This window comes from Rhododendron vialii, chromosome 11a (genome assembly GCF_030253575.1).
Source record: "Rhododendron vialii isolate Sample 1 chromosome 11a, ASM3025357v1".
Taxonomy (NCBI): Eukaryota; Viridiplantae; Streptophyta; class Magnoliopsida; order Ericales; family Ericaceae; genus Rhododendron; species Rhododendron vialii.
Window position 1 is genome coordinate 36,758,676 of NC_080567.1, and position 24,830 is coordinate 36,783,505.

General features: G+C 37.9%; 4 protein-coding genes and 1 long non-coding RNA gene across 10 annotated transcripts; 2 read left to right on the forward strand and 3 right to left on the reverse strand.

Moving 5' to 3' along the window:
* Positions 1-246: 246 nt before the first annotated feature.
* On the forward strand, positions 247-1,374 carry LOC131307908 (organ-specific protein P4-like). 2 transcript variants are annotated; one of them, XM_058334651.1, is made up of 3 exons: positions 247-413; positions 677-907; positions 947-1,374. In XM_058334651.1, the coding sequence occupies exons 1-3, from the start codon at positions 369-371 to the stop codon at positions 1,181-1,183; spliced, it is 513 nt and encodes a 170-aa protein (XP_058190634.1). In that variant the 5' UTR covers positions 247-368; the 3' UTR covers positions 1,184-1,374. The 2 variants fall into 2 exon arrangements, with proteins under 2 accessions (XP_058190634.1, XP_058190633.1); XM_058334650.1 differs by having other exon boundaries at positions 677-1,374.
* Positions 663-23,939, reverse strand: LOC131307909 (uncharacterized). Its single transcript, XR_009194251.1, has 2 exons — positions 23,802-23,939; positions 663-942 (listed from the first exon to the last, which is right to left on the reverse strand). It is a non-coding gene; the product is annotated as an uncharacterized LOC131307909 (long non-coding RNA).
* Positions 7,593-19,764, reverse strand: LOC131307905 (uncharacterized). 3 transcript variants are annotated; one of them, XM_058334645.1, is made up of 3 exons: positions 10,889-12,155; positions 10,248-10,370; positions 7,593-8,010 (listed from the first exon to the last, which is right to left on the reverse strand). In XM_058334645.1, the coding sequence occupies exons 1-2, from the start codon at positions 11,471-11,473 to the stop codon at positions 10,281-10,283; spliced, it is 675 nt and encodes a 224-aa protein (XP_058190628.1). In that variant the 5' UTR covers positions 11,474-12,155; the 3' UTR covers positions 7,593-8,010; positions 10,248-10,280. The 3 variants fall into 3 exon arrangements, 2 of the variants coding, with proteins under 2 accessions (XP_058190628.1, XP_058190629.1); XM_058334646.1 differs by lacking the exon at positions 7,593-8,010 and adding an exon at positions 9,428-9,532; XR_009194249.1 differs by lacking the exons at positions 7,593-8,010; positions 10,889-12,155 and adding an exon at positions 19,223-19,764 and having other exon boundaries at positions 10,100-10,370.
* Positions 19,935-24,352, forward strand: LOC131307907 (organ-specific protein P4-like). Of its 3 annotated transcripts, none has more exons than XM_058334648.1 (2): positions 19,935-20,071; positions 23,614-24,352. In XM_058334648.1, the coding sequence occupies exon 2, from the start codon at positions 23,668-23,670 to the stop codon at positions 24,160-24,162; it is 495 nt and encodes a 164-aa protein (XP_058190631.1). In that variant the 5' UTR covers positions 19,935-20,071; positions 23,614-23,667; the 3' UTR covers positions 24,163-24,352. The 3 variants fall into 3 exon arrangements, with proteins under 3 accessions (XP_058190631.1, XP_058190632.1, XP_058190630.1); XM_058334649.1 differs by lacking the exon at positions 19,935-20,071 and adding an exon at positions 23,002-23,024; XM_058334647.1 differs by lacking the exon at positions 19,935-20,071 and adding an exon at positions 23,192-23,349.
* On the reverse strand, positions 20,414-22,154 carry LOC131307904 (BURP domain-containing protein BNM2A-like). Its single transcript, XM_058334644.1, has 2 exons — positions 21,967-22,154; positions 20,414-21,463 (listed from the first exon to the last, which is right to left on the reverse strand). The coding sequence occupies exons 1-2, from the start codon at positions 22,018-22,020 to the stop codon at positions 20,630-20,632; spliced, it is 888 nt and encodes a 295-aa protein (XP_058190627.1). The 5' UTR covers positions 22,021-22,154; the 3' UTR covers positions 20,414-20,629.
* Positions 24,353-24,830: the final 478 nt, after the last annotated feature.

The window sequence follows — 24,830 nt, forward strand, 5'->3', positions numbered from 1 at the left end:
TGCTTGTTAGGTGACTTCCGCTGCGCCAATCTTGGGGTTATGAAGCTGATGATCCATGCTTCCAATAATTCTGTGTATATGGATTGCAGGTATGCTGTCACCATCTTATAATAGGAAAAAAATACTTTATCAAGGAAATAATAGCCATAGAAAAATAAATCTATGACGGATCACGAGATTTGTACCCCAACAAAAACAAGTGTTATTGATGCTTTCCTTCTACAATAATGGACTGTTTAGAGCCAACGTGAATCCTGTGGTTTCTATTCCACCAAACAAATGTGTTCATCAATTTCCTTGTTGGTCTATATATAGCATGTGGTCTTAGAACCCTTTAGGAAAATTAAGAGAACTTGAAACAGCTAGAAATGGGATCACTTTTTGCTTTCTTCATTCTCTTCTCACTTGTCCTGGTAAGACTAAGAATACGCTAATGAGTCCATAATTGGCTATGTATAAGTACACTTTGATTCAACTTGAATTATCCCATACAAATTTATAGATAAGTGTTTGTACGTAATGTGGTAGCATTGCATTCATTATGATACGGAGCGGGCCTCATTTTGAAAGGAATGCAGTTCTACTGTCACAACATTCTGAACGCTTTTTTGAAACAATTTAGCGGCCTTATCGTTTTCATGACTGACTAATTGTTTTGTGCATCTTCATTCTGCAGTTTGGGAGCACCATTGATGCAAGACCAGACTCCGGAGAATACTGGAAAGGCGTTATGAAGGATCAACCCATGCCAGAAGCGCTTCACGGCCTACTCCCTCGGGGATCAGTGTCCCCCCTCTCCACCACCGCAAAAACCGACTGTCACACATCAACGGAAGCGACAAACAACGACCAAACTGCTAAAACTTACGTGAAAGACTTTGAACCGAGGCCTAGTACGACTGGCTACCACGAGGATAGTACTAAACTAACTGGAGAGAAATCCTTTCACGATGATAGTACTAAACTAACTGGAGAGAAATCATTTGCGAACGACTTCGAGCCGAGGCCTAATGTCTCAGCTTACTCTAATGATGCTGGTCTGAAAGAGAAGAAGTCCTTTGTGAACGACTTCGAGCCGAGGCCTAATGTCTCAGCTTACCCTGATGATGCTGGTCTGAAAGAGAAGAAGTCCTTTGTTAAGGATTTTGAACCAAGGCCTAATATTTCTGTTTATGATGATTAAGGACAATCTATGATAAGTGTATTAAGATTAATTGATCTGGATTGGTGAAGCTATGTAAGATGCATATGGTGTGTGTTTATTGTGAGGTGTGTAGCGTGAAGAGAGTGATTACTACGTTTATGGAATAAATAAGGAGCTTGTGATGGGTGATTATTTGATCAAATAAATGTAAAAAGTTTTTGATTTTTCCACTCAGATGTTTAGAGATCATCTATTTCTAGTTTTCTTTCTTTTTCTTTTGATCGGTATCTATTTCTAGTTTTTGCTGATATTCAAAAAAAAGAATCCTATTCAAAAAAAACATATGAGAATTTGTTCAACCAGCTTGATTCACACCCCAAATTTGGTTGTGCCAATTGTGTGTGTGTGAGAGGGGAATAACTCAGTGGCTAATCCGGAGCACTAATTGCATCATTCACTAGCTAGGAGGGGCCACTATAGAGGGGCTATTTAAAGCCGGAACATAGTCCCCTATATACGGAGTCCAATACACAAATTGATATCAAGCGAATGAGAATCGAACCCCAAATCAAAAGCTTTCTGAAGCCTCTGGTTGTCAAGGGATTACTACTGCATCGTCTGGGGTGAGGGAGAGATGCAGCATCTGAAAACTATTTGTGGAAACAAAGATGCTAAGTATTCCGTCAAGCCAGTAGTGTGATTTACCATATGGAGTTGGAGGAACAAGGCGGACATGCAAAATCCCTTCATTACTTTATTTTTTTTCATCTTAGGAAAATTAATTATACTTCTACATGTAGTTTTCCAAAGGGAAAGACTACAATACACACCCTTTATTTGGGTGTGTATCATATGCACCTCCCAAAATGTTATGAATTGCAGAGAAAATGTTACGAATCGTATTGCTAAAAAGTTACGAATCGTATAAAAGTTACGAGATACACCAAAATGTTATGAATCATAATGAAAATGTTATGAATCGTATTGCTAAAATGTTATGAATTCTAGAATAAAAGTTACGAAATACATTAAAATGTTATGAATGAACCATAAAATAGGTGCATATGGTACACCATTTTAATGGGTGTGTATTGTAGACTTTCCCTTTCCAAAACACAGAACCTATGTGGTTCCAACTTAAAATGAGCTAATAACCCTCTATATATGGCTTCAAATCCATCGACAAAAAAAAAGTGTCATGATCATATAGAATAGTAAAGGGTCATACGAGGATATAAAATATGTGTATAATATATAAACTTTAGATTCAACTCAAAAGCTTCGTCTCTTATCAATGTGAGACTTCTATTATGCAAGAAAATGCTAATGTATGATTGAAATTAAGACTGTTTCGTCCAGTATGAAAACTTAGACCGGAGAGGATTTGAACCATTTGCAAATCTATCCAAGCTCTAAGAATTTTGTGCGCATTCATGTTTTACGAGAAAATTTTTGACACTCCAAACCACAAGAAAGTGACTATCCTTTCACTTTTAAATCACACGTGGCCAAGTTTGTTTTCGAAATCAATAATTCAATCATCACACCCACTTACACACTCATTAATTTAAATGAGTCTGTAACAGTGTAAGTGTGTGTGATTTTAGCATTATTGTTCCAGCATAGATATTGCCGGCGTATTACATCCAGACGTATTAGTGGACCTGTTACATGTTACCATTCTTGATGATAATAGTATCTATTTATGAAACAAGAAAATGCTTTCAATTCCACGAGATAATGAAGCCAGACTTATATTACACACCACATGCCAGTGAAAGGCACTTGCACTCTTGAGGTTGTGTTTTGTATGCTAGAAGCCTAGAATGACTTTGAAAAGAAATGGAATAATCATTCATTTTTGCATTTGTGCGGGATTTGAGAGTGAGTCCACAGTATTTTTCGATATGTAACTATGAAAAGGCCTAAAAGGGGTTGCACCAGATTCGCTTAAAGGGGCAGGAAAATACAACTGTGAATAGTACGTCGCTACCTTTACCGTAGCACTGTGCACTAGGTTCCCAATATTTTATTCTCTTTCCCCCCCCATTTGTAGTTTGGGTTTTGGTGAAAGGAGTGGGAAAATGTATATTTTAATTAGTGTTAGGTAAAATAAATAGTATTGGTATAGTTGTGAAAGAAAAAGCTGGTAGCTAAAATAGAATTGTGAACTGTTTACAAGGAAGTATAACTATCGACTGGTAAACTGGCTCTGAAGCAAATGAATAAAAGAAAGGGGAGGCACCTAGCCAAAAAACTTTTAAACTATTGAATACCTTGTGAACAGTTCATCGCCATACTTACCGAGCTGATGTTGTTGGAGCAACTCTACGGAGCTTGATACCGAATCTGGTGCAAGATGGTTTTGTTGTTTCCCATAGCTAAAGTAACTCAAACTCCATTAATACCGAAACTGGTGCGCTCTCTGTCTCTCTGTCTGTCTCTACATTCATACCCATCTCAGCCATTTATAAGCAATAATGCAATATATTGATGAAATCCAAAGAAGATAGAGAGCTTTGTTGCGGTTGTGATGGAAAAACTATCAAGCTAAATTGTATATCTTACATCTTGATTATATATTAGAAAATAATTTGGCACTTTACTTTTTTATGATGGCATTCCATTTTTTTGTGTGTGTCTTGCTATATGTGTATAATTTTTTTTACTAAAAGACAAGTTTTGAAGTGCCTTCATAAAAAAATGAAGTGTCAAAATTATTTTCCTATTTATTTTACCTATCATTGGTGCACTTACTCTAGCAGTTCAGCTAAAAAACCAACTAAAAATTAAAAGTTATAACAATTCAAAGCTCCATTTACTAGTGCAGGTCAAAATCAACTGAGGGCTAGCTCAGTTGGTCAAGGCTCCCACCCTTCGTATTTGTTGTGATTATTTCCTCCCTTAATGTGGCTAATAGTTGGCTTGGGCTTCTACTGAATGTTTATTTGTTTCAAATTATTTCTCTCCCTCTTGGGTCGAGCTAGTAGTTGAGTTGGGTTTATAGCTAGTGATTGTGGAATTGCTTCAAGTTTCATGTAATTAATTCTTATACTTGTATTCTTCTGGGGCTTAACAAAAAAAACTTTGTGTTCTGAGTTCACAACTTGTATGTGTAAGCTCTATACCTGTATTTGCACTTGATTAAAATTGAAATTATGATCAATTTGAATTTGCCCAAATCAAAGTAAACCAACTGGCCCTTTCACCGCCGGCCCATTCTCGCAGTGAAATATTGGTGGCACAGTACTCAGTTTTGGGTCCTGCATTGACTCCTGATTGTGATAATAGCGGGAGTCGATCGGTTTTTAAACTTACTATATAAGGCTAATGGCTGTTCAATTTGTTAGTAGATTAGAAGGAAAGTATATTAATGATCAAATAAATCATACATTTGAAAATTTTTAAATGATGCATGACAATCTACAGAAGAGTTGGATACAAGGCTTGTTTGATAATCTAAATTCAGCACTTAAAACTGAATCAATTAAGTAATAAGTGATTCAGTAGGTTTGATAACAGCATTATACATTGCTTAACAAATTAAGTGCTACTTAAAATGTAGACTAAAAAGTTGAAAAAAAATAAGTAGCTTTGAGTTACTTAATTCTGGATGAATTTTTGTGTACTTGCATTCAGCTTTCAAAACTTAATTTTTCAGCATTCAGTTTCAGTTTTCAGTTTTATCAAACAGGCCCATAGTAGAAGACCGTGCTATATACTAACACAAAATCAAAATAGAAAAAGAAGTTAGGTTGTTGGAATACAATTGCACGTACACCAAAACCGGGGACATGATCTATGATTGTTTCGAAATAGTCCAATTACCTTAAAAGAACAATGGAAGGCCGTGTTTTACTGTGGAACTAACACGTACTAGAAAGCAAGAGTTACTAGATGAATGGTTTGGATAGTTTCCTTTTTTGAGTCCAAGATAGAGCCAATACATAGTTCGGTTTGGTGAGGTATGGAGGATAAGGGTATGGAGGGGAGCTTAACCCCAATCTAGACGCTGAAAAGGAAAATGGAAGGTAGTTGTACAATAGACTAAGCATCAATCATGAAAAGTGGCAATAATCGGAAAAAAATGTATCCAATGATTGCGATTTGCGACACGCCATGAATTTGTCTGTGATGACGTTCCAGGTTTTTACTTGTATGAATTTGCTCAGTCCTCGATGGGAGATCTAGCTATTCTTTGAGTTTAGATAGCTCGGTTCTTCCTCTGAATTGTTTCAAGCCACAAATAAGCTTTAAGGTTTCCGTGCTAATTTTTTACATATTTGTATTACATTTCAACTTAACGTATCTATGCCAATGTGCTGATCCAGTAAAAAACTGTGGCATAGTAATTTTTAGTTTGTATTCTTTTATTTGAAGCTCATGGTGATTTGTTAATTGGATATTAAAATCTCCACTAGCTATAAAAACTCTTACTTTTTGTATGTACGATTTTTTTTTTTATCGGCAAAAGAAATTCATTAATTTTTTAAAAAGATTTATAAAGATTAATCTTGATGGGAGGAATATGATGTACCAGTATAAAAAATGAAATTTTATTGGATTACCCAACCGTGATCTGCATTTTCTTTTTCGTTTTTGTTTTCTCAGATTGGGTTGGGCCCAACCATTGGGCCTGTGTCCCTTAAGTGTAAAATAGGTGGTTTGGGTATTAAAATGGGCCTTTAGCGTTGTTATACCTAAAAAGATTGAACATATATAATGGGTACTCAATAAAATAGGAGGTCATATTTATTACACATTTTTGGGGACTTAAGGTGCGGGCCTCTTGGGCCTTAGCCCAGAGCCGGCCCTGACCCCCACAGAAAATGGGAAATTCCTCTCACAAAAAGATAAATAGAAGCATATTTGCTAGGATACGAACGGAATTCCTCAAAAGTCCGAAAACCCGTTAAAGTAAATTTTAATTCACTTGAATAGTGCATCGAAACAGCGCAAATTGGCACAAACATCCTCATATTGACCCTAACATATTCCACGAATATGCCGAATCGAACGAAGGACCCGATTGGAAAAATCAAACAAAAAAAAATGTTGAAACCCATGAAATTGGGTTTAACGTTCCTTTATATGGGGGTGTGGATTCTGCTTGGAGCAGGATGTCATGGGCCCATGCTGCCAAATGTACTCACAGCGCAACAGCTTCAACTGAAATACTTCTAAGAAATGCAATTGTACCTGGAAAAAATAAAAGTGGTTCATTCAGTTATTTACGAGAAAATACAGTAGGGTAAGAACCCGAACACCTGATGGGCTAGCCAGTGGTTGGGTTCTTACAATGCCCAGTTAATCAAAAGGGATTCAATCCCTATCCCTATCTAAAGCTATGTCACGTCGACCCAGTTACGCGTGCAGGAGAAGTATTTGTGTGGTTTGATTCACCCAATTCTCATGCTAGATACTTAAGCAGTATATTTCTAGAGTGAAATGGTGTTTACATATATAGCACTGTTAGCACCGAGTACTTATGCATAAAAGGGAGTCATATATAATTATGATTTCCACTCAACTAGTACATTGTTTCATCAAGAAATACTTGTATACGAAAGATATGTCGTTGTAGTTCAGCTATAAGTCTACCAAGGCTATACGGGCATACTGTTGGCTAAGATATGTTACACTTAACTGAGTAGATAAACAGCTGATGAAATCTTTCTACGTACTCCGCCAATTTAAATTAAATTAATAGGGTTGCACATTCAGATCAGTTCAATTTCAATAGATAATTAACTTAAAGGATTATTTATGTTCCTTTAATGCCTCGAATATCACGATTCTCACTAGCTTGACCATACATGTTTGCAAAGCAGTAATTTTGCACTCTGTACTTCCAACAATGCAATCTTGTGAAGGAAGGTTAATCCCTGAAGGGTTCAGAAAGTATTGGCTCATACGCAAGGAACCCATTGCACTCCAAACAGAATTAAATAAATTTCCCTGCCCAAACCAGTTACCTCTTTGCATTCCTTTCACTAATCTGTGATCCTTCTTGTAATTCTTCACAGGCAAGGAAGGTTAACTTTGCAGCGCCAGAAGCAACGGCAACTAGTGATTTAATGGGAGGAAGGACGCGCAATAGTTTATGAACCTACATTGTTGATATGGAAGATGTAAATATGAATACACGCTATTGCTTAAAAACCCAAAAGAAACATTCGCAAGAAGTACTGAGCAAAATAAAACCTGATTTTGAGAAACATCTTCCAACCACTCCCCAATTATTGTTTCACACATGCTGCCCCAGCCATAGACACCAACCAACAGCATGCACATGCTTAAGTTATAGTTCGACTCCCTGCATCAAAACTCAGACAAATAGCAGCCCAAATTATTCCATCGCAGCTGATTTGCTTTTGTTAGATATTTCCACTTTGTCAAGTCCGACAAAGAGTTGAAATGTGAGCTCCAAAAGCAGTTAGATATTTCCACTTTGTCAAGCCTGTCAAAAAGTTTTTGCATAATTATAAGGGCAATTCTCATCTCAGACATGCATAGAATCTAATTTGAAAAGAACACAAAGTAAACGCATGTCAAGTAACGAAAAAGATAAATGTGCAGATAATAAAATCCTTGTGAAAATTGGTCACAAAACTCTGGAGAAAAGAAGACCATATGTTATTGTAGAGCACATAAGCAACGCTTTTTGCTTGATGAAAACCATAATTTCTGGAGTCGCATACTTTCTAAACTTCTAATAGTTACTTAGAAACCAGAAGACTGGGAATTTTCTTTCCAAGGAACAAGGTTAACAAGTTCCACATACTTCCCACCCCTCTTAATGCAGCTAGATCAACATGGCACGGCATGTAGTCAACACGAACAAGCCCGGGCCACACATCAAACTTCTCGGGAAATAGCAAAAAGGTATTGATCTATTCAGTAACCAGAATACAAGCTATGATAACGTAACTAATCAGATGAAAGCAGCCAAAGTGAAATGTAGATGGACACAAAATCACTACAGATAATTTGTCACCATCACTCCCGAGAGAAATTATGGGAATATTTCTTCTCAAAAACTATTCAAAGAAAACACAGCACATATTTGCCATTAGCCAAACCTAAAACTACATAGCAAGTGCCTCTGTATGTGATGTTGTATCCAGGATTTTTGTTAATTGTCTTCCTTTGTTCTCCAAAAGTAAGATGAAAAAGAAATACAACAGAGAAAGAAATGGAGAGAGGGGTGCAAAAAATTGCAGGATTAAATTTGGATTGTGTTCTGCCTTGCCACATGCTTCTCGAATAGATAGGGCCTAGAAATCTCTCTCTCTCTCTCTCTCTCTCTCTCTCTCTCTCTCTCTCTCTCTCTCTCTCTCTCTCTCTCTCTCTCTCACTTGTAATTATCTTATGCTATCGATTCCTTTCCATTTCATTTTCCACTTCTTTTCAGAAGAGATTTATTGTTTTGCTTTAACGCCTTATTTTGACTGAGAATAAGAAGCACTTGGATGTGGCCTTAGCTGAGCACAGTGAGGCATTCTCATTGCATATTCAAATTAACTTGACATGTTTTCTTGATAGACCTAACTGTGGCCTTTGATTGTTTTCTTTTGTCCTAATTTTCTTTGTTTTTGCTGTTAGTGCCTACAATGTTTAGTTAAAGTTCAACAGTAGTTCCTTTAATGCTACAGGATGACTTCTTGCCCCGAATAGCAACCCCCCTTGGAGGACATTTTCAAGTTGCTTTTCTGGTAAATCTTGGGATTCAGCAATTCAAAAGTGACATTTCCTTTACCTCCCTCTTCTGCAGTTTCTGTCGTTCCAAATGGACTCCTTGAAAAGAAAGTCAGAGTTGTTTTACTAGTCGAGCTACCCTTTGGGTTATGCACACATTAGAATTGATGAGCGCCCCACGCAAAACAATTGACAAGAAAATTATAATAAGGCTATATCGGCAGGTAAATTACGTTCACACTGATAAATTGGTTTGGAAACTATGTTGACAGCAATGGGCAACTCACAATGTGGAAAGAAGAGACTACAAATTGGTTTGGAAGCTATGCCATGAGGTTTGAGGGCACCCCTGACTTGAGTGGTTGTTATGCCAAGGTTTCGGGCAGCGGGCAAGGGTGAGGGGCAGCGGCTGGTCAAAAAAGAACTTAAGACTCATGTTCAGGATGTTTGATACGGAAATGTTTTCTGTGGAACCTCTGCTTTCTGTGCCTGCTCAACCTATGTCCTTCTGCTCAAGGTCTTCCACCCATGTGCCGGCACCAGTAACCCCCATTACACCTCCACCGGTGGAGAGACTGCCGGTGCCTTGACTGCCGCCAATGTCACCACTGCCTGGTTTGCCGCCAATGCCTCGGCTGCCACCACTAGTGCCACTGCCTCCAATGCCACCGATGACATTCTTTGAAGCTCCTGCTTGTCCATACAAGTAAGTAGAATTTTCCAAGAATATAAAATGAGAAAATGATTTGCTTTAAGAGCACCCAATATAATCCATTACCACCCCTAGAATTCAGAACTGAGTAACATGGGCCTTCTTCACACAATCAGATGAATGTAGACAAAAAGGGCAATCACTTGAAAGAAAGTCTTCAAATCGAATCACTTGAGGTGAATTGCCCAATTGTGGAGGTCAAAAGAGATGGCAAGTCTCTTGCAAATGAACAAATTACTTGGTTTATTAGATTTAAAATCATTTCACTGTCAACAAAGTTAAAAGCTTTTGTAGTTCTTTTTAACAACTCAAGACTAATCCTTTTTAAGTTCTTTCAGAGAGAAGAAAAGGCACAAGACTTGGAGTTGTGAAGATTTGCAAGCTCATCTGCGGGTGCATCGGGACATTAAGAAGAATGAGCTTTATCCCTTTCTTACCATTGGCAACACATTTGGCATGTGTATTGGAGATATACTTACACGTTTGTTTCGCAACTTTTTTTGATTGATATAGAGTTGTTCCGAATAATTATAAATGTGCACAATCAAAGATATATAAAGTGATGGATTAAAAAACAGAAGAGGATTTAATACCAGATATGAAACAAAATAACCCGTGATCAAAGTACTGAGTGAATCTTGTCCCTCGTACAAATCCGTGAACTCGGTGAAAAATAGTTAAATTAGACTATACCTTCAAACATGAACAGGATAAAATTCGTCTACTCTACACCTCCTTAAGTTCATCTGGCAAATCAGAGAGGTCCTGGAATTTATGAGCTTTTTGCCAATAGAGTGTATCATCCTGCGGAATTAGCTGCGGCAAATGACAGAAGAAAACTAAAGGTTAGAAGGGGAGTCCGGTAAAAAAGAAAAAGAGCAGAAAGGATCAGACAATTTTACAATTCAACATGAAAAAAAGAACCACAAAGAACAATTTTACAAATCATTACTAGTTCCTCTCTTTAGTAAAACCAAAGCCGGGGTTGAGTGCTCTTTGAGAGGGCCGTTAGAGTTTGTCTGGCTAATTATTAACCTCCAAAATTAATAAACGAGGCTCGACAGCCTTTCAAGATACTTTAACATGCTATCATAGTTAGGTTTTATGAGGTTTTTGAACAAGACTCTCTTAATTGAATGTCTCCTGGTTTTTGTGTGCCTCTTTTTTCATTATGATATAGTATGTCTTATGGACCTTTTGTTGACCATATGCGGGCTAGGTTCACGTGTGCATGTGTGTAAGCGTTAATCTTGGGTTCATTAAAAACTGGAACGAAAAGAAAAAGTAAAGAAAAGCGAAGCGAAGCAAAGGGATTAGAGAAAAATCTCACTCACAAGGGCAAGCAATGCCAGTGGCAGAACGGAGATGGCAACAATTGCCAGGAAGGAATCGCCCACAAGAAGGAAAATATATGGAACACCAACAGATTGAACCACCAAGCACGATGAGACCAACCATGCATCACAGGGAGTTGCGATCAACTTGAACGCAGACACAAGCGTCGTAGACATGGCAGAAAGAAGCACAGTGGAAAACAGATCTTCTCTGAGGACAAGCAGGCCCACTACGAAAGCCCATGCCACGCGACCCAAAAAACGAGTTGTGCCGCGTGATTTTGCGATGGATTCTTCGAGTTTGGTACTGTTAGAGCGTAGCCATAGGATTGTAATACGACAACAACCAGCCGACACGATGAAGCACAAAAGGCACCAAGCAATAAGGCTACGGGGAAGAGAAACCACCAAAGTTATTTCTGATACGGCCGGAAAGCAGTACTCATCACCAAGTACGTATCCAACAAGCCCGGCTCCTGAAGCCATGACTGAGAGACCAAGAAATACTAAAGTCATCATCGCTGTGTACCCTAAACAGAACATTGATTCGAAAAGAAGAACCTTAAGAGCTGTTGCACGATCCATGTTTCTTTTGAAACTAAGGAAGTACTCCACAAGAGTTCCATTATTATATACAAGGAGTTGGGATCAAAGAGATCCGTCCCCTGTTCGGATTAGGAACAGAACAAGGAAGTACAATAGTTCCATTACGTACAAGGAGTTGGGATCAAAGAGATCCGTCTCCTGTTCGGGGATTAGGAACAGAACAGTTGTTGTTTACTACTGGCTATCGTTCTCGACAGGATGTACACGGTCCGGATTGGTCTGGTTCTCTAGAAAATCAGTAATCGGACCATTTCAAACGGTTATTAAAAATTAGGAACCAAAACCTAACCAATATATACATGGAACCTAACCAGAACCAAACCGCAAGACCGGTCTGGTTTTGGTTCAGTTCCGGTTCTATCCAATAAGCATTCAAACAATTATTCACAAAATATGAACTCATAAAATTAAAGAAATAGGAAGATAATCTGCTGAAATAGGAAATGAATGAAGAAAATAAAAGCTTTCTTAATAAATGAAATTTTATCTCTAAATAAATTAAGTTTAGCAAGGAAATGATTAACCTACCAAATTCAAATACATATTTAATTACACACATATGTATATCTATATTTATCTTAGTTTTAAACGGTCCGATTTGGTTCTAACTACGGTTCATTAATTGAGAACCAGTAACCGAATCAAAATTAACGGTTCTTCTTTTTTTGGAACCATAACCTGATCGTAAAACCACAAAATCGGACCAAATAGGACGGTTCAGTCTGGATCGGACTCAGTTTACTGTTCGGACGGTTTTCTTAACACCCCTGGTTCTCGGATAAAGCTTAAAGAAATACTAATGCTCTGTTTGGAAGTTAGGAAAATGAGAGAGGAAAAGAAGAAAAAAAATGAGGGCGAAACGGAAGAAAATGTGAGGAAAAGTTTCACTGTTCAGAAAACTTGAATTTGTAATTTTCTCTCCAAACCAAACAATAAAACAGTAAATTTTTTTACCTTTTCTTTCTTTTTTCTCACTTTTTCTAAGTTCCAAACAAAGCATAAAAGAAAGGGAGATGAAAGTACATTATGCACGAAAATTCAATATATTTTCGTTCAAAAATTGTACTTATTATCATGATAGACAACCATTTAGGAACAGTTCGGAAAAATCTTAAAATACACCAAAAATTTAAACTCAATATCTAATAGGCACTTATATTTTAATACGGAGTGTTTCACACGAGGACAACCGCATTTTAAGCTAAAATGCGGACTACTGTTTTGCCTGTTGGATTGTGTTTCAAATGGTCGAGATTCGTGAATAATCTATTCGTGCGAATAGATTGTCCGCAAATCTTGACCATTCAAAACACAATCCAACGGCAGCTGAGTAGTTCGCATTTTAAATGCGGGGTCCGTTTCTATTTTAATAAGCTTCAATTTTACACCCAAAGTAATGTTCTGTGAGTCAATTAAACCCCTACCTTCTCAATCAGTTAAATAAAAAAAAAAAAATTATTACTTGATAAAGTTTAAACCATGGGGGGTAACCACACATAGCATGAGGGGTTGATAAAGTTTAAACCATGGGGGGTAACCACACATAGCATGAGGGGTCAAGTGGACTTTGCCTCAAAAAAAAGTCCCTTTCCAAAACAAGCCTTAGTTTAGAAACCTTAAGTAAAAGAGTGTACGCTGCTACGAAAAAGCTACTTGTACCGACAGGTTCCCTACCAATGGGTACCGACGGGCACGCGGGGCCCATTCTGAATTCCGCACGTATAATCCAAGTAGATCAATAATTTATAAAAAAACCCGAGTGGGCCTTATGAAAGATCCTAAAATCTGAATGAAAAAAGAAGAAGATTGGATCGAGTACCTACACATATTGGATTGAGCTAATTTTTTACGAACCCATTTGAATTTTTTTTTTAATTATTGATAGGCTCGGATCATTCGTGCGGGATCCAGAATGGACCCCATGTGCCTGTTGGTGCAAGTAGCACGGCTCATGTTGTTAAACTCCAGTTCAACTTGGGTCGTAGTACATTTTTTGTTTTTGCAAAGCAGTGTTAATCCTTATGTAAGTGAGGGATAAGACGAAAACTTACGTGAGAGCTCTATTTAGGATCATGATGGAATTTATCCTAAAAAGGATATGTATAAGGGTATCTTCTTCAATCAATTGGGACTAATTAAGTTGGTCAAGACTCTTGTAACTTACTATGAGGTTTTCTTTCCTATAATGGGCTTATCTTCCATATTGGTTGAAAATTGAATTATTGGCCTTGGTTGGTTATATTGTGGACTCTCACAATTAATGTAGTGTCCTAGTACTTTTACTTCATATGTGATGTAAGAGTATCCACAATAGCATAACCAAAACTACAAGATTTTTAAAGTTAACAATATTTGTTCAAAAAAATGCTCACAATAGTATAACTAAACTCAACAAACCCTTAACTAATAACCAAATTTTGGCATTTGAATAATCAAAACTAACAACTTTTTTCTCTTTGAATAATCAAATTAAGTGAGAACCACACACTCTCTCTTTCATTTCTTTCTTTCTCTCTTCTCCATCACTATTATTTACATTTATTTTCAACTTTTTCTATCTCTCGCTGCTATGAATGAATGAATGATTAACTTTCATTGGGAATTGGAATGTGATAAGCACCTAATAATGCATATTCTTGGTGCTTCAGTCCTCTAGTATGTTGTGTTTTTACATATATGTTGTCGTTTTTATGCGATATTGCACGTAAGGTATTTTTGTATGTGTTTTAGGTAAAACGTGCTAATAAGGCGATTTTGTACGTCAAGAGACATTCCGGAATGTCACCAAGAGTTCAAGTGCCCGGCAACATATGGTCATTGTCACCGGAGCCTAACGGTGTTGCAAGAAGCTTCAGTGGACGGCCGATGGTCAATAATGTCACGAAGCGTGCCAAGGCTTCGGAAGTAATGCAAATGCATCGAGGATGGCCCTCGAGGATATCTGAGACTCCAAGGCCACTAGGGACACCTCCGCTAAGTCCCGTTGATTATGTAATGAAGCATCGGAAGGCCATTGGACTACAAGAAGGCTTGGTGAACCAAGCTGTTCAGTTCTACAGTTTTCACACAGAGGTACCAATACCTCATTTTTTAGGTATTGGTACCATCATGCCGAATTGGAAGACGGTTCAGTTGGTACCAATACCTCATTTTTTAGGTATTGGTACCAAAGCCCGTAGTGCAGATTTTTGTTAACTTTTTCAACTTTCCATTTATAGAAAGTTTCTACTTTTAGAATGTTTTTGGGATCTTTTGGGAATCTTTTGGTCCATTTTATGGCTGATTTGTAAGACCTATAAATAGCTTTGTAAGCCATTGATGGCCATAGATAGATAGATAGATAGTTTTTAGGCCTAAAGTTTTCTAGTTTTTTTTCTCTAGGTTTCTCCATAGCTTTGTTCAAGCTTTTCTTGTCATTTCCTTCAAGAACACTTCAAGGTATTAGTTATATGTTTAATTCTCAAGTATTAATGTTGTAGCTATGGTTTGGATCTTCTATAAAATCTAGTTTATTTTCGTTTTTATCGGTGAATCATGTTTTTCATGCTTAACTCTTTTTCTAGTCTTTTTGCTATGTGTGAGTAGTTGATTAGGCTTGGCATCGGGGTGATTAACGCCTCGTGACTTAGGGTTAATTTTGCTCTTCTCAACTTAAGACTTGAGGTTTGGTTTGTAAATGTGTGTGGTTTGCCTTTTATGTAACAAAACTTGTCGATGTTAACCTCCGGTGATCATATGCTTGCACATATGGTTCCGTGAGCTATGTCTCGACTCGTGTTTGCCAGAAGAACCAAAGAACTTACTCGCTTTCCAAACCATGCTTCTAGTTCTTGACCTTGATATTTAGTTTGAATGCAAGTCTTGGCGTTGTTAATCTCCGGTGATCATGTGCTCGCTCATATGGTTCCGTGAGCGATGTCACGCCTTGTGTTTATCTTGTTATTCAAACTCTATATTGAGTCTAACCATTTTCACTGCTAAACCTTCCGGTTGATAACCTATGCCGTGTGATTCAACCGTGTTTTCATTTGAGAAAAGTTGATTGGCTTAAGTTACGGGTGTTATGAACTTCTTTGCCTTGCCACTTTTAATTCTTAGTCCGAACTCATTTTCTAGTCTTTTTCATAAGGGTATTTCTCACATTTCAAAGGAAAACTAAAAGTTGGCCGCCTTAACGCCACAAACCCTTACATCTACAATCCGAACAAGCTATATTCGAACTCCCTGTGGATCGACTCGGACTTCCTCACTATACTATGCAAATCTTTAGTTGTAGTCCGGTTAATAAATAATTGAATTTGACGGCCGTTTGGTAAACTTCAACGACTACTGAATGGGCGCAATCAGAATGTTCTAAATCTCATGTTTTTCTGGATACTTGCCACGACACCTGTTTGTCTTTTGTTTTACTTGTTGTCGATGGTCGACAGAAAAATATTCTAAGTATTGGAATGTTGATGTTTGTGGTAGTGAAGTTTGGGTTCTTGCCGTATTTTAGGACATCTCTGGAAGCAAACGTAATGAAGTGAATGGAAATGTAAGAAGAATAACAAATAAACTTTATTATACTTCAAAGTAGAAGTCGGTCGACAGTGAGAACATAATTGAGTGGATAGTTACGTTACAAGCTACTCTTAGAGTAAGAAAAGTAAAGTACAGATACAAAGTAGAAGCCTTTGGGCGATTGTGTTGGGGTTCTAAATGTCTTCTGTTCTTGTATTTATAGGCTGTCTTCTTGACTTGAAATTTAAACTTAACAAAGTTCCCACTTTAAATTTGAATCAAGCGGTTACTTCTTTTGTTCTTCCTCTTCTTTCTCCACATTCTGAGACAGGTAGTTATCCGGCATGATGCCACATTGTGCACGTCTTTTTCAACTGCTTTCGTCGACTGTCTCAACCACGATTTGCTTGCTCTCCACCATCTGACATGTGTCCCAGGTTATGAAAACACATTTTTAATAGTCGATCGGTTTGTTCGATTCTCCGACATGCATAAATTATGCTCAAACTAGTCTAAATATTGTTGACACGTGTCACGATTTGACCTAGTCGATCAATATTAACTAATTTACTAAATTATGGTGTAAACAGCACCCTTTCTGGCTTGATTCATCTAACTGCTCAACTTCAACAGATTTTTGCCTGGAATCAATCATTACTCGCAAACTAGGTGGAATAATGTGCAGAAAGCACAAGGAGAGAAGTTCTGTTGAGGGCGGCGAAGTGGACGCCAGCGGAGGGGATGAGGGTGGTTGAGGCGGTGGAAGGTGGGTCGGAGGAGACGGTTGCGGCGGCAGTGAGGTTGGGGGAGGAGTTGGCTGGGAGGAAGTGGGATGGACACGTGTACGGTCAAATTCGGATGGCTGTATTTGTGGATTTGGTGAGTGTCGTCTGATTTGACGAGGAAAAAGACAGCGACGCTGATTTTAGCATTATTGTTTTGAAATAAACTACAAAAATCAAATAATGGAAATTTATGATTTAAGTTTTTTTTTTTATCAGTATCTATTTCTAGTTTGTGCAGCTATCATTATTTTCTGTACACTAACACATTCCAATTGATAACTGTGATGCAATTTTATTTTCTGATGTTCAGTGTTAGTCTTAGAAACATGAAGGTTTAATTAGAGATTTTGAGGAAATAGATTATAAAGTGTTTTGCAGCTTTCTTTCCAGCCTCTCTCTGATGCTAGAATATCTGGCTTTCACGGCTTCCATTTGTGGTATAATTTTTCCTGTTCTATCCCTATGTTAAGCATCCAATTCTTCATATGTGTCCGGAAGCAGACAGCAACAGTGGCAATTACCTATGCAAGTGTTTTCCAGCATAGATATTGCCGGCGTATTACATCCAGATGTATTAGTAGACCTGTTACATGTTACCATTCCTGACGATAGTATCTGTTTATGAAACAAGAAGATGCTCTCAATTCCACGAGATAATGAAGCCAGACTTATATTACACCACATGGCCAGTGAAAGGCACTTGCACTCTGAGGTTGTGTTTTGTATGCTAGAATGACTTTGGAAAGAAATGGAATGATCATTCATTAGCCTCTCAATGGAACTTCCATTTACCTAAATCGGTAAACGATGATCCCCTTCAACATTGTCATTTTCTAGAAAACCAAGCGTCGGAATGAGAATTGGGATGGAATGGCCATTTCATTTTAGCTTTTCAGTTGAATTGCTATGAATAAACCGTCGAACTGTTATAACAACAACGAAACTATGCAAAGTGCAATATTTGTCAATTGAAGTTCACTAATCATGGCCGACCCAGTCCCATTCTGGGTCTTCAACATTTATGACAAAATGTCTCCCTAACAACCCTTCTTTAATCTTGAAAGACCTCAAGTTGTTAAACAGGAAAGTACGAGTATTTTAGAACTTGAACTGCTGTAATGGATTGTATTTTCTCTCGTCCTTTCAGTGCGACAGACACCACAACAGTAGTTACACCTGCAGCTGGACCCGTGATTTGAATTTTCACCATTGACTCTTCGATTGCTACAAGTTCACCAGATCCGTCCTTTTTTCTGTCTAGGTATGGCCTCATTTTTTAAGAACCTAAATGAAACAAATGGAATGTACTTCATTGATTTGGGCACAGACAATCAAGTACACTACAAACTATACAAGCTTCTTTATGGACACAATAAAAACATTAAATCAAGTAGCGACTCAAGAATATGTTGTTGATGTCGAGGAAAAACTTTCATAAAATATTACCAAACTATACCAGTTTTCAGGACAAACTTTTTTTGCTATGCGCAGTGAAGCTGGTAAGACACTAAAAAGAGCTGTTCAAAATCTAGTCAGGACATTCTGCTCTCATTAAGTGTCGGCGCGCTTCTCTCTAGCTATACTATGTCCGCTCATATCTCCTCCAATAACATAATAGAGTGCACTAGAATTTTATCATCTACAATCCTGTAGCCCTGTGTGACTCAAAATCAGGATTCTTAGTATAGAAGCGTATCGACCAACATATAAGAATTTTGGACCTCCAATACCAACATTTCCATGACACCAGCTGATACTGTGCTATACCTGATGACGTATGGACGTATGAGCAATATAGATACATATTCCCAATACCTTATTCAAAACAATGCTGAAACTCTGGTCAAACTAAAACAAGAGCTAGGCCCATATAAATATACTTGCTTCTCCCAAGATTCATCACTTTCAAGGCATAATGTTTAACATAGATGATGAGAGGCAGTTTTTTTACCTCTAGTTTCTTGCTTAAAGAATGGAATTCTACTGCTATTACCCTTGTTCCTAAGACTAGTTCTCCCACAAATATAAGCCCAAAATCATCATTTGCTAAACAGAGAGAGATTTATACACGATGCTAAATCAATGTTATGTTAACTCTAACCAACAACAATATACACCAGGCATACAATTTAGGCATACAATTTTTAGCCTGACAGTTAAAACCATCTCAATTCACACGGCTCAGATTGGTTAGCAGATTTTCTTCTGATAAGAAAAACCAAAGCGCTCTGTTCTGAGAGAATCCATAGAAGCACATCTACTAAAAGAAATGAAAAGTGAAAGTTTTGGTGATAAAGACAAGAATAGGCAAAAATAATAATAATAATTCAAGCACCAACAAAGAAGATCGAGTTGAATTAAATTATGTAACATAAAATGATGAAATCCATAGCCTAATTTGAACCAGTACAATGCGGATAAAAATCGAGATTTTACATACCTAAGATGTGACCAGCCAGAATGAATTCGCAGAGAATTGACCGTCGTTTGTGACCCGAAGATGCGGTGAGATAAAATATGCATACACGAGAGAGAGAGAGAGAGAGAGAGAGAGAGAGAGAGAGAACTCAGAGAGAGTACATGGGGACGACGACCTGTGAGATATCTTCCTCACCTTGGCGACGTCCTTGCCTCTGGAAGTGGAGGTCCATGAAAACGACGTCGTCGAATTTCGTTCAGACTTCGCAACTTCAGACTGAGAAGTCCTACAAGACATGTAATTGGTAAATTGCAAACTCGTTCTGGGTTTATTTGTTGATCGAAAATGTTCAGTTGGTAGAAATTGACAAAAACTCAAACCTTGATGAAGATCATGTTCGTCGGATGTTAACCAATACACAATCGGAGACGATATTTGCGGATTTACTTTTGTAAAAATAGATTTGTCCACACTTGATAAAACCCACATCATCAAAACGACGCTGTCTATTCAAAGATCCCATTCCAGGAACTATGAAGTCGAATTGGTAAAATTGCAAACTCGTGCAGGGTTCATTTCTTGATCGAGACTGTTGAAGTTGTAGAGATTTCAAGAAGATAAACTTTGTCGAAGATCATGTTAATCGGACTTCGATTGATACATAATCGGAGATGATTTTGTCAAATTTATTTTTCTGAAAATAGACTTGGCCACACTTGATCATACCCACTCCATTACGGAATACAAATTCGCTCATCCGAGGGAAAGGGAGGGGGTGGGGAGAGAGAAAATGTGGCGGTTCGTTCGTCAGAGGAAGCTATGGAAGGAAGGAATTGATGGGATCGATCTCATTGCCATAGTAACAGACAGGTCTCTTCTAATCTTCCGCTGTTTGATTGTGTGTACTAGCTTTCATTGTTCTTAATTCGTTGATGAAGGTGTATTTGCACCCATTAAGGTGTATTTGTAGAGAATTTTGAGGCTTGAATTGAGTGGATCCCTAGCCTTGTTGGCTTTGGCTTCCTCTATGCATGTAGCATTTTTTTCGTGATGCCTTTCATTTCTTCAACAAATCTCTGTGTAAGACAATGATACCTTCCCAGGAAACATAACGCAATGAGCCATTGTATTATACCAGGTAGAAACCAAAGACGGCTTATTAGGTAGAAGAAGCTGAATGGAAAACAAAAAAGGAAAGCAAAGTTAGCTGTCTTTTGGTATGAAACTATTTCTTCGGGGAAATGCGAAAAGATTGATGTATAGGCCATATGTTGTCGTACCCAATGATCCGGATTATTTCACTTTTTACACTCTTGATCACAGAGTACTTAGGATAACACGATATTTGTTTCAATGGACACAAGCACTAGTAAAATGCTAGAACAAGAGAATGAATGATCACACTCCAACTATAAGACTAAGATCAAACTAGGATGCAATCCAAACGAGATTATCAGCTGGAAAGAAATGACAGACTGGTTTGGACCCTGGCTCAATCCTCAGCACCCGAAAGGACACATGATCTGGGCTCCACTCAGACGTGTCCAGGTGGCAAACAGCAACAGCTTCCACTCTGTCTCCATTATCACCACCTAGCAATACCTTGAACACCTTGCTTTCACTCTCTTGGTAGTGGCAGTAGAAAATTGTATAGGGGTAGGGCATGGTGTGACATGCCACCATTTTTGGAGCTGAAATTTCTTCGGGTTTTTTCAAGATAGTGTAATTCTGCAAAAGCGTTGTTGATTCTGTGAAGTGGGTAGTGGATAGTACTTGGAATTTGGAATTGAATCCGAATATTTCATTTACAAAATCAAGCATCGATTCCAAGGATGTGGCACATAACTTGGACTCTCCCGTTATTGGTTTCGTCTCACATTCTCTAAGTGTATCTTCCATGGCTTTGGCTTGTGGAGAGGCTTGTGAGAAGGAAAAGATTTGAAGAAGGTTTGGGAGTGATTCTAGTGAGAAAGGAATGGAATCGGATTCCTCTCTGGGTAGGAAATGAGGAGAGGTAGAGGGGTCTCTCTTTGGGAAGTAAACTGGAAGTCTTTTTCCCACCTTTAGGTCTTCTATAAAGAAGAACACCATGAGTTGAGGGTCCATGTGATCCATGTGTGATGATGGATAGCCATGAACATGTGCCATATGATATTTTTCATTAGCATCCATACTATGGAGTCGTAGAACGTTCGTACCCATAGGGATATCCTCATTCGAAGGGTGTCTTATAGCATTCATCTTATAGTTCCCATTATAGCACTGCACAACAAAAACTAACATTTTAGCAAGTTCTATATCCGTAGTATCGTACAAGTCAAAAAAATAAGTTAGAAAGCATCCAATTCATTCAAACTACAATTAGAATATGAGAACAAGTTGTTTAAATGTTCAATCCAATGATTGTATTTAGAATCGTTCATTTGGTCTGAATTCTCTTGAAATTTCAAGAAGAAAAAAAAATGTATGTAGTCTAATTCTTTTGGAGTGTTAAGTTCAAACTTCTCCATCTGCAATCATCATTTCATTAGAGAGTCAGAGTCACTTGGGGTTCCTTGATATAACCCCTTGTTTTTCTCTCCACTTGTTACTACCATCTCTATCTATCTCCGCTTATTATCCCGAAAACCTCCCTCAAAACCTTTACCGAACAACCTCAAAGAATTCCAAGTTTTGCATGTTTCTCAAGTATATTTATTGAAGTAGCAAGAACAAGAAGAACAGCAATAGATAAAGGAGTGAATCAAGCACAGCTTAGAGATTACCATCACAAGCAGTAGACAAAGGAAGAAGCTCCGAGAAACATATCCAATTCCCATCTTCCTTTTTCCCTTGAAGCTCCTATGAGTTTCTTTCCTCCTTCTAAGGCCAAAGGAAACACTCCTAGACTTGAAATCTAAGGCAATCTTTTGATTATCCTATGAGTTGCTCTACATTTTAAAATTTAGATAACCCTTTTGTCCACTACACTGGTTAGTATTTTACTTGGGGGCCCATGCAGATTCAACTTGTGAGGTGTAATGTTGTTATACCTTTTTCATTTTCTTTTAACATTTGGCTAGCTACTTGTTACCTTACCATTCTCTTATACAATTATTTACTTTTCTTGTTCTCATCCTTTTGAAATTCCACATGCATCTGTACTACAGCATTCTGAATTTTAATTTTGACGTTGCCTAATGAAGAACAAAACACACGACTATTCGGTAGTGTGCAATGAAATTGACACGGTTTGGTAGTTAATTATTGATAGATCAAACTTTGATAATTTACCTCAAATCTTTCTTTGATCATTTACCTCAAATGTTTCATCACAGCAGACATCAAATCCAAGTGAAAACTCCCTTTTTAATATTTAAACTATAGCTGCAATAAAATACAATATCCATTATCCAAATAATTAAGTTATCAAGACAGGCCTCTTGGACTCTAGCTCCTAATGCAAAATAAAAAACACAGATGGTTCAACTATCTTATCCGGTAATAGAATCTGTATAATTGTTCCAATAAAGCCTGGCCTCAGCTTAAACACAGCCAGTGTACCTTTGGACCAACTTTGTGGTTATCGAACTTATGATCCATTTTTTGATAACTCGGTATCAGCCAATAACCGACTAATCCGGAGGACCAATCCTCCCGTTCACTCGCAGGGGCACAATAAAATCCTAGACAACATAAATATTGATAGCACGCAAATAGGAATCGGAGCCCAGACCAAAGGCTTAATGAGACATTGGTTGTCAGGTGACTGCCGTTGCGCCAATCTTGGGGTTATGAAGCTGATGATCCATGCTTCCAATAATTCTGTGTATATGGATTGCAGGTATGCTGTCACCATCTTATAATAGAAAAAAATATACTTTATCAAGGCAATAATAGCCATAGAAAAATAAATCTGTGACGGATCACGAGATTTGTACCCCAACAAAAACTAGTGTTATTGGTGCTTTCCTTCTACAATGATGGACTGTTTAGAGCCAACGTGAATCCTGTGGTTTCTATTCCACCAAACAAATGTGTTCATCAATTCCCTTGTTGGTCTATATATAGCATGTGGTCTTAGAACCCTTTTGGAAAATTAAGAGAACTTGAAACAGCTAGAAATGGGATCACTTTTTGCTTTCTTTATTCTCTTCTCACTTGTCCTGGTAAGACTAAGAATACCCTAATGAGTCCATAACTGGCTATGTATAAGTACACTTTGAGTCAACTTGAATTATCCCATACAAATTTATAGATAAGTGTTTGTACGTAATGTGGTAGCATTGCATTCCTTATGAGACGGAGCGGGCCTCGTTTTGAAAGGAATGCAGTTCTACTGTCACAACATTCTGAATGCTTTTTTGAAACAATTTAGCTGTCCTTATCATTTTCATGACTGACTAATTGTTTTGTGCATCTTCATTCTGCAGTTTGGGAGCACCATTGATGCAAGACCAGACTCCGGAGAATACTGGAAAGGCGTTATGAAGGATCAACCCATGCCAGAAGCGCTTCACGGCCTACTCCCTCGGGGATCAGTGTCCCCCCTCCTCACCACTGCGAAAACCGACTGTCACACATCAACGGAAGCGACAAACAACAACCAAACTGCTAAAACTTACGTGAAAGACTTTGAACCGAGGCCTAGTGTGACTGGCTACCACGACGATAGTACTAAACTAACTGGAGAGAAATCCTTTGCGAACGACTTTGAGCCGAGGCCTAGTGTTACTGGCTACCACGACGATAGTACTAAACTAACTGGAGAGAAATCCTTCGCGAATGACTTCGAGCCGAGGCCTAGTGTGACTGGCTACCACGACGATAGTACTAAACTAACTGGAGAGAAATCCTTTGCGAACGACTTCGAGCCGAGGCCTAATGTCTCAGCTTACCCTGATGATGCTGGTCTGAAAGAGAAGAAGTCCTTTGTTAAGGATTTTGAACCGAGGCCTAATGTTTCTTTTTATGATGATTAAGGACAATCTATGATGAATGTATTAAGATTAATTAATCTGGATTGGTGAAGCTATGTGAGATGCAAATGGTGTGTGTTTATTGTGAGTTGTGTATTGTGAAGAGAGTGATTACTACGTTTATGGAAAAAATAAGGAGCTTTGTGATGTGTGATTGTTGATCAAATAAATGTACAATGTTCTGATTTTTCCACTCCAGATGTTTAGAGATCATCTATTTTTCTAGTTTTTATTTTTTTATCGGTATCTATTTCTAGTTTGTGCTGGTATTCAAGGAATTGGAAATGTGTTTAAATTATTAGAATTTCCTATTCAAAAAAAAAAAATTAGAATTTGTTCAACCAGCTTGATTCAAATTTCAAACTCCAAATCTAGTTGTGCCACTTGTGAGTGTGTGAGAGGGGGATATATAACTCGGTGACTTATCCAGAGTACTAATTCCGTCATTCATTAGGAGGGGCCACTATAGAGGGCCTATTTAAAGCGGAAACATAGCCCCCTATATTTGGAGCCCTATATTTGGAGCCCAATGTACAATTTGATATAGGATCAAAAAAAAAAATGTACAATTTGATATCACGCGAGTGAGAGTCGAACTTCAAATCAAAAGCTTTTTGAAGTCTCTGGTTGTCAAGGGATTACTACTGCGTCATCCGGGGTAAGGGAAAGAT

Excerpts from the sequence above, each read along its gene's own strand:
- LOC131307908 (XM_058334650.1), top strand. The coding sequence starts at position 369 with ATGGGATCACTTTTTGCTTTCTTCATTCTCTTCTCACTTGTCCTG. Across the intron at positions 414-676 it reads TTCTCTTCTCACTTGTCCTG|TTTGGGAGCACCATTGATGC; the intron begins GTAAGACTAAGA and ends TTCATTCTGCAG.
- LOC131307904 (XM_058334644.1), bottom strand. The coding sequence starts at position 22,020 with ATGGGAATTGGATATGTTTCTCGGAGCTTCTTCCTTTGTCTACTGCTT. Across the intron at positions 21,464-21,966 it reads TTTGTCTACTGCTTGTGATG|TGCTATAATGGGAACTATAA; the intron begins GTAATCTCTAAG and ends TTTGTTGTGCAG.
- LOC131307907 (XM_058334647.1), top strand. The coding sequence starts at position 23,305 with ATGGGATCACTTTTTGCTTTCTTTATTCTCTTCTCACTTGTCCTG. Across the intron at positions 23,350-23,613 it reads TTCTCTTCTCACTTGTCCTG|TTTGGGAGCACCATTGATGC; the intron begins GTAAGACTAAGA and ends TTCATTCTGCAG.
- LOC131307905 (XM_058334645.1), bottom strand. The coding sequence starts at position 11,473 with ATGGATCGTGCAACAGCTCTTAAGGTTCTTCTTTTCGAATCAATGTTC. Across the intron at positions 10,371-10,888 it reads CACTGGCATTGCTTGCCCTT|CTAATTCCGCAGGATGATAC; the intron begins GTGAGTGAGATT and ends CATTTGCCGCAG.